The following is an 8951-nucleotide window of genomic DNA, read 5'->3' as shown; positions in this document are numbered from 1 at the left end:
AGATGAAGGAGGTGTTGACTGGACTGGAAACAGAGGCTGGGGGTCCAAGCTGGCACGCCGTGCAGGATCCTCTGAGGTGGGTGGCCCCACTCTGCTCCCTCGGCCTTGTACCTCTCGTCGCCACCCTGGAGTGGGAGGAGACCTCGGGAGGGATGCCCTCTGGCTGGGTACCCCGCCCACAAGATGTCATTTCAATCCCCTCTTGAGGCTGACTCACCAAGGGGCTGGAGGTGACGTCAGCAAGGGTTGAAGTGCTCCCGTGGTGCAGCTCCTAGGCTGGAGGTGACGGCAGGGTCCGGGCTACCTCCCAGCGTCGGGGACCAAACCCGGGGGAGCACACAGCCAGTCTGGTGCCCACGTAGCAGGAGTGGTTCGGCTGTGTCTCAGAATCCAACCTCCCATCCGGCTCCGGGAGGGCTGAGAGGATCGTCGAGGCCGAGGTTCGGCGATGGTGTCTGCGGCGAGGTGGAGGTGGGGAGGCTGGCTGGCGGCTGGGAGTGAGTCACCGGAGCACGCACTCCCAGGGGGGAGCTTCCACGCTGCATCCTTCGTTGGGTCGGATCATTCTGTCACGGGTGCGAAGGTGAGTGAAGAGGAGGTGAGGATCCAAATGCGGGGAAGAAGGCAGGCAGACGGACAGGAACATTTTGGAAAAATTTTAATGACTAACACACGAGACATGCAAATGATGATCCAACAAGACAAAAAGGACTGACAAGGTTTAAATACAGGAGGAGCTGGGACCTTGGGTGATTGAGTGACGAGAGGCAGGTGGGAGCAATTAACATGGACACAGGACTGAACAGATGGGGAAACAGGACAGAGTGTTTCAATCTGTCTTTCTTTACCTTCTAGTTTTGATATTATGTAATTATTTTAGCTTATTGTTACACACGTTTGTTGCTGCTCCTAACTCATTCACTGCCCGTGACGACAAAATCTACTTTTTAAATCCAACCGTTCACTGGTTGACCTAAAGTCGTCATTGGCATTTTTTTTACTGTATGGGCGTCAGAATGAGCCCCTGCACCATGAGAACTAAACATCCCAGCTCTGAAGTCGATCTTCATCCATATCCGTCACACGTCACATGATCAGGAAGCAGAAAATCTATGTGTTAGGAGGTCGTTTTGGGCCGCTGCTGTAAAAAAAAAAAGTTAGGCGCGAACTGGAAAAGCTTCTGCCGATCACAATTCAACAATGGATTATGAAAGAACGAATAAAACTCGAAACACGCGGATACTTGAAGAGAGAACACCACATCTCCTGTTCATGGACATGGGTGCCCCCAAGGCGTGGCTAGGGATGGCCATGGCCACCCCTAGAAATGTGCTGTCCCCCCTCGCCCCAGGAAAAGTCAGTTTTAATAAATCACATTAATGTTCAGTCAAGCCATTTATTGATCTTGTTTATTCAAGACATAATTGTAAAACAAAATAAAAAAAATAATACAATTAATAAGAAAAGAAATAATCAGAATAATAAATAAATAAATACATATGTTTTCCGCTGCTCACCATTTAAAAAAAGTTTTTATCTCCATAGTTTTTTGTGAACACAGCAACAGGTGAGTTAACTTAAAAAAATAAAATTGTGAATTAAATTTGGAATAACATTTTCAATAATTGAAATGCACTTTTCTGAAATGTTTGTATTTGTAAAATTTAAGTTAAATATTTTGGATACTGTTTTTTTAATAAATATGAATAAAGGAGCAATGCAGCACATTGCCACAGGCTAAACCCTCCAAGAGTTACCACAAGGTTCAATTTGGTGTGCCACCCCAAAAGTTTGTTTGACCCCATCCGACCACCCCATCAACATTTTTTGGAGGCACACCTGTTCCTGAATAGCTTTCAGCCATCCTTCGATGACTGAAAACCACCATCCAGCTCTGTCTCCTGTCTGCTTATACTTAAATTAGTATAATAAATATTGTGTTTGACAAGTTATTTGTGCTGCCAGAATGTCTTTTTTAAGTCCAGTTTTGTTTATATTTAATAGAAATTTATAAATCACATTTATTAAATTATCATTACTTTGTTGCACGTTTAGCTCTAATGTGATTAATTAAATTAGCACCTCACTGTTAAAAGCTTGTTTTAAATTCAGATGTGTTTGTATAAATTTATGGCCATAAACAAAAACAGGAAATATATACATTGAGATTTATTTAATTAATAAAACAAATATTAATAGCAGAGGCCCAGAGGAGGGAGAAATCCTTCAAAGACAAATTCTTCTGGAAGATCCTGACGACACACCAGAGGAGACCCAGCTGCTGACACCAGAGGATCACCTACGACCAAGAGAACAGCTGGTATCTGTAAATAAATAATATATTTAGAGATTCTAGAAATGCACCTGACCCCCATCAGAGCTGGGCTTCAGACGACAGGATCTGGAGTCTTACTTCCTGATATGTGGACCTCTCTTCTCTGTTTGGCTAAAAGCAACATGCCTCTACCACCGACTCTGTTTGCTCTGCAACGCTGATGTTTTGTCTCCACAAATAACACAAGCCTGGAGGAGTTCTGTTGTGTGGTGGAGTTGCTAATGCTAATGGTTAGCTTCTACTAGCTGGAACGTTCTCTGATGTTTCTCCGTCGTGAGTCCAGATGGGTGAGTCCATGAATGTTAAGTGACAATGTGACGTAGATCTGTCAGGATTTTCTAATCCTAGAGTTTCACCGTCTGTTTTCTATCAGAAGCTAATGCAGAAGATAGGTGTGGGAGACTATTTTCTATCAGAAGCCACTGCATGAGATAGGTGTAGGAGACTATTTTCATGTTCAGCCTGCAGGTGAAACTGCATGAATGTACTCTGTCTCAGCTGGTGAGTGAACTCAGATTTTGTTGGAACCGTTGTTAGTTTCTCTGCAGCAGTAAAAGACGAGTGTTGATCCTCCGAATGGAGTAAACTCGTTAAGTTTTCTGTAGATTAGAAACCAGAACATCAGTGTGTAATCTGAAGAGTCCAGATTTAATAAAAGTCTGTTTCCCGTTAGAACAATGTGGATTACCTTCATGTGACGAAGAAGATTGATTGATTATGTTCCTCTTTAGATTAAAGTCTGAATCTTTTTCTGCTCTGAGCCTTTGATCCACACTTCATCTCAGTCCACTTCATCATTTCATGTCAACATTCTGTAATTAATGTGCAGACACAAGAGTTCAGAGGTCACTGTCAGTAATCTGCACACAGCATCAACACAATTATTTCAAACTGCTTCGTTTCAGTTTTTGATCCAGAACAGAATCACGTTTTGTTATCGTCAGCAGCAGAGAACAAACATCTGGTTCCTACGGAAACAGCTGCAGATTTCTGACTCCTCTCTTTTTTCATCAGTTCAGCAAACGCATCAAAATCACCAGATTAATCACTGATATTTATTATTATTTAGATTAAGTGAATAATCACTGATGCTGCTTATATAACACTACGTTTCTGGATTTTTTGACCACAAGTTTTCATTCACACAGAAGACTTTAGTTTGAAGCAAACTGTGACGTTGACGCTTCAGCAGAAAGTCATAGATTACAGAATAAAAACTGAATAAAAACACTTTAAAACTGGTCTTGAGGGCGTGGAACACCTGGTCGGCCTCCTGGGACCACAGAAAGGGTCTTTTGACTGAGGTGAGTTGGATGAGGGGCGTGGCAATCTGACTGTAGTTCCTAATAAAGCTGCGATAGAAATTAGCAAAACCCAAGAATCGTTGCAACTGCTTACGTGTGGATGGGGTTGGCCTTGTCGGGATCCGTCTTCAGCCGTCCACTCTCCAAAACAAAACCCAGGAACTTGACGGAGGAGGTGTGGAACTCACATTCCTCGGCCTTGATGTACAAACGGTTTTCGAGCAGTCGTTGAAGCCAAGTGGTGCTCGCTGCAGAACCACAAAGGCGGAGCTGCACCAGAGGGTGGAGCTGCACCAGAGTCATCCCCGCCCATTCATGCAGAGTCTTCCCCGCCCGTTCATGTAATTTTAAGGTGGAGCTGCTATAAACGTTTAAATAAATAACTTTAATTGTGTTTATTTTAAGTTAGGTTACTTACAGCCTTAAGCCGAAGTTGGAGTCACTTGGAACGGCCGGGAGCAGCAGCTCCACCTTTGTGCTTTTGTTGCAACAAGGACCGTCTCAGCAGAGGCGAGTCTGCCTGCACCAATTAGGAGCAGGAATGGGCGGAGCTGACTCTAGTGCAGCTCCACCCTCTGGTGCAGCTCCGCCTTTGTGGTTCCGCAGCGAGCACCCTCTCGTTGAAGCACAACTCAGACATGTTGACGGTGTTCCGTGAGTGATCTAGAAAATATCGTCCAGGTAAACAGTAACAAACTTGTTGATGTAATCACCTAAGACAGAATTGACCAATGATTGGAAGACTGTGGGGGCGTTTGTAAGCCCAAACGGCATTACCAGATACTCATAGTGTCCAAGTAGGGTTTTGAAGGCGGTTTTCCACTTATCCCCTTCACAAATTCTCACAAGGTGGTAAGATCAGGTGGAGACTACTATGACTACATTGAATATGGTGGAACCGGAGCCTCTCACATGCTTCCCACAGTGGAGTACAGTCGTGAAGAAGGGCAGGCCTCGTCAGAAGCCGGAGAAGGTTGCTGCTGTCATGTTAGGATCGAGTCTTTTGACCCACGACATGCAGAATCACGAAGAGACAAGGTGAATAAAAGTAATATATTATTTATTGAGTTTGACGAGGCTGGGGAGACATCGGAGGAGGGCGGTTCTGGCAGCGTTCTGAGACAGAGAACAAGAATGAGTAATGTAAAGCAGACAGGGAAGGTGTGATTAGAATGGAGGCTTACAGATTCCAGTAAGGGAGTGGAGCGCTGAGAGGAGGGCGTGTCAGGTCTGAGTGGTAGCTGTTGGAGGAGGCTGGGAGCTGAGCACCGGTTCCAGGAGCGGGCAGGTGAGCGCAGGAGAGCAGACGGCCAAAGGGAGAAGTGGTGTGGCGGGTGGACAGGAGATCTGGAGGCGCCTTATTGTAACAGGTGAGAGTGCAGGTTGACGAGCTGGTAACAGGCAGATGATGAGAGTACCTGGGCGGGAGAATGGAGGAACGGGACAGGTGATGACGAGGCTTTAACAGGCAGAACAGGATGCAAACAACTAGAAACAGGTCTAGAGCTGGTGTATACTACCCAATGTGAGTAATTATCCAGCACTGGTGAGTTGTCACACCGCTCCTTATATCCCCTGCGAGCTGATGAGAGAATTCGCAGCAGCTGCTCTCCGGGCGCGCCCACCTGCAAACAGGAAAACTCATGGAGAGGTTGGCTACACCCATTGTGACAGCTGCAGGGATGCATGTTCCTTCTGTGACTAGACACAAGAGGCCTGGAACCGTATCTATTATATGCACTGGAACTGTGAGTACCTTAAAAACTGTAAAGAGTGTAGTGAGTGTGTTCGCCACTAAATTTGCCCCAGAAGTTGATGCAGAAACACTCTCATTGTATCTTAAAGAGAAACTTAACAGAGACGTCACCTGTTTAAAAATTGTTAATTTACGGAGCAGGTTTGGCTCTTTTAAGTTTACGGCTGTGTGTGATGACATCGGTGAAATGTACAACCCTGAACTTTGGCCTGAAGGGGCTCTGGTCCGGCGGTATTATGAACCACGGAACCCCCGCTCTCTCCGCTCTTCTAATGTGACTCCAGCAGGGGAGGTTCCCCCTGGTCCAAGCACCTCAGCATAAGCATGTCTCTTCGGGTGCTGTCCTATAATTGTCGTGGCCTGCGTCTGGGCCAGGATGCAGGGGATAGAGCTCGACGTATTGTTGTGGACAGTTTGCTTGAAGAATGTGAAACATTGTGTTTACAGGAGACTTTTCTGCCTAAACAAGACCTAGAAAAACGTAACCACCTCAATTCTAAATTTTTCAGAGTGAGGGAATCAACTACTGATCTCAGCACAGCTATAGTCAGGGGCAGAATATCAGGAGGAGTGGCTGTGCTTTGGAACAAAACAATTGATGCTGTAATTAATCCACTTAGACTGGATGTAGGTTGGTGTATTGGCATACAATATATCCAGAATAACATTAGTTTTGTTATCCTTAATATGTATACTCCATATGAAACTGGTAGAAATGAAGGGGGATATCTAGGTAGGTTGGCATTTATTAATGCATTTATTCAAAGCCACAGTACTTATAGTATATATGTTGTGGATGACTTTAATGCTGATCTCTCAGATAAAAAATCTCAGTTTGCTAAACACAACACAGTTGTGTGAAGACAATGATCTTGTTCTATCTAGCAAAGTGTTGTTGCCAAAAGACAGTTACACATATATTAGTGAGGCTTGGCATAATACATCATGGCTGGATCATTGTATTAGTACAGCTGATGGGCATGCAGCTTTGGATAGCATGACTATAAAATATGGGGTATCTGTGTCAGATCATATACCTTTTGCTTTCGCTATAAATGTGGAACAACTGGCTGATACAATGGGAGTTAATTACGTCAATAATGATAATACTATAAAATTAGAATGGGCAGCATTTAGTGACAAAGACATATTGTCTTATAGTAATAATACAGATCAATACCTAAACAATATCTCTGTGGCTAAAGAGGCTATCCTGTGTAAAGATGTCAATTGTAAGAATCTCAAACATAAAAGTGAACTCTGCCCTATGTATGATGATTTAGAGGATGCTTTGTATGAAAGTGGTAAGCCATTTCATGTCAAAGGTAAGCATAAGCAGAAACCTCATATCAGGCCTGGCTGGAAGGAACATGTTGCCACGGGTAGCTTTTAAACTTTGGGATATGATTGGGAGACCTAAGCAAGGTCTGGAATTTGAACAGAAAAAACGTGCAAAGGCCAGATATAAGTATGCTGTTCATTTTATATCAAAAATGAGCAGATCATGAGGGCAGATCCAGTGGCCAGAAAATTTATGAGTAATGATGTCAAAGGTTTTTGGAAAGATGTGAAAACAATTAATAATTGCAAATCATCTCTACCAGGTACTGCTGAAGGTGTTTCTGGGGAAGATAATATTGCAGCATTATGGAGACATCATTATTATGCATTGTTTAATTGTTTAAAAAGTGATCGGTATGAGGATGGCTCTGTTGTTAATTATGAATCTATTTGTTTAATGACCCATGAGGTGCATGAAGCTATTCACAAACTAGCTGATGATAATGGGCCATTCCCATCTGTACCGGGTCGGCCCGGGCCGGGTAGCGTAGGTGGTTTACATATCTGGGTGGCCTGGTATTTTTCCGGGCCAACCAAGGCTCATTCTCAGCCCTCTTCTCGAGGGGGTCTGCTTCAGGCCGACCAGGGCCAACACACCCAAATTCACACCTTCCATTAGAGCAAGCCTCTGATTGGTGGGTAGAATCGGCCCACATGGGCTTAAGGCAAGGATGCGTGGAATCAACTGGGCCAGGCTGAGGCCGACTGGGGCTACCCGGCCCGGGCCGACCCGATACAGATGGGAATGGCCCATAAGGCTTGTGGTCTGGATCACATTAGTGCAGAACATTTGACATATGCTAGCCAAAGACTAGCTCCCCTTTTAGCTCTTTGTTTTACAGGGTTTTTGATTCATGGCAAACTACCAGACTCAATGATGGCAATTCTGCTTGTTATTAAGAACAAATCAGGGAAGGTGACCAGTATGGATAATTATAGGCCGATTGCTCTAGCCAGTGTTTTATCTAAAGTTTTAGAACGAATCATATTTGATAGAGTCACTGTGTACCTCAGTTCCTTGGATAATCAGTTTGGCTTTAAGCCAAAACATGGTACTGACATGTGTATATACGCACTTAAAGAAATGGTCAACTGGTACAGAAATAGAAATTCTTCTGTCCTTATGTGTTTTATTGATGCCTCTAAGGCTTTTGATCGTGTAAACCACAGAAAACTTTTTATTAAGTTAAAGCAAGGGGGGTCCCTGGGTTTATTGTGAGAATCCTGTCTTACTGGTATGCTCATCAGATGATACAGGTTAAATGGGGTGCCAGCATCTCTGCACCATTTGGTGTTAGTAATGGTGTTAGGCAGGGTGGAATTTTGTCTCCTGTTTTATTTAATTTGTATGTTGATGATCTGTCTGTGCAGCTGAGATCCTGTAACACAGGATGTTTGATGGGTACAACTTTGATCAACCATCTGATGTATGCTGATGACCTGATGGTCTTCAGTCCAAGTAGTGCTGGTTTACAGCAGCTCCTAAATATCTGTTCTGAATATGGTGTGCAGTACGATATTCAGTATAATGCTCTTAAAAGTGCTATCTTGATATGTAGAACCAATCAGGATAAAAAGCTAAACTTTCCTGTGTTCAAACTGTCTAATAGTGATCTTAATGTGTGTGAGAAGGTGAAATACCTTGGCCACTTTATAACCGATCAAATGCGTGATGATGCTGACATCCACAGACAGTGCTGTAAGCTGTATGCACAAGCTAATACTATAACACGTACGTTTAGTTTTTGTTCACCTCCAGTTAAGGTGGCTTTATTTAAAGCATATTGTACTCCGCTCTACACAGCCCAACTGTGGTCATCCTACAATCAAAGCAGCATGAATAAGCTGCAAGTTGCATACAACGATGCCTTAAGAATCATACTCAAAATACCCAGAGGGGGCAGTGCCAGTCAGATGTTTGTAACGGCAGGCATTTGCACTTTTAAAGCTATTTTAAGAAAACTAGTATTCACTTTTAGAGAACGACTGGATAGCTCTGCCAACAGTATAATTTCAGCAATCACTGATCCTGCTGTGAGCAGTTGTCACTATTTGTCCAGTATAAGGAAACACTGGTTGAAAAGTTTGTGTGGTTACTCTTAATTGTGTGGAACATCTTTATAGTAAGTTTTTAAAACAGACTTAGATTTTTATTTAATTTTATGCTTTCATCTTTTTTATTTGTTCTATTTGTTTTTACCTATTTAGTTTCATT

General features: G+C 43.4%; 1 protein-coding gene across 2 annotated transcripts in view; it reads right to left on the bottom strand.

Moving 5' to 3' along the window:
* Positions 1 to 1382: 1382 nt before the first annotated feature.
* Positions 1383 to 8951, bottom strand: part of LOC129154848 (uncharacterized) — a 13095-nt gene continuing 5526 nt past the window's right edge. Inside the window, exons 2-5 of one of the 2 annotated variants that reach the window (XM_054735128.2) lie at positions 5160 to 5264; positions 4824 to 5057; positions 3734 to 4755; positions 1383 to 3147 (exon numbers count right to left, since the gene is read on the bottom strand). In XM_054735128.2, coding sequence (XP_054591103.2) covers positions 4998 to 5057; positions 5160 to 5264 — 165 coding nt within the window. In that variant the 3' untranslated portion in view covers positions 1383 to 3147; positions 3734 to 4755; positions 4824 to 4997. Of the gene's footprint in view, positions 3148 to 3733; positions 4756 to 4823; positions 5265 to 8951 lie in introns of both variants that reach the window. The other variant, XM_070542035.1, reaches the window with a different exon arrangement.

Source organism: Nothobranchius furzeri, chromosome 12 (assembly GCF_043380555.1).
Source record: "Nothobranchius furzeri strain GRZ-AD chromosome 12, NfurGRZ-RIMD1, whole genome shotgun sequence".
In the NCBI taxonomy this organism is placed as follows: Eukaryota; Metazoa; Chordata; class Actinopteri; order Cyprinodontiformes; family Nothobranchiidae; genus Nothobranchius; species Nothobranchius furzeri.
The sequence above is the reverse complement of the archived record's forward strand: the minus strand, read 5'-3'. Positions and strand labels throughout refer to the sequence as shown.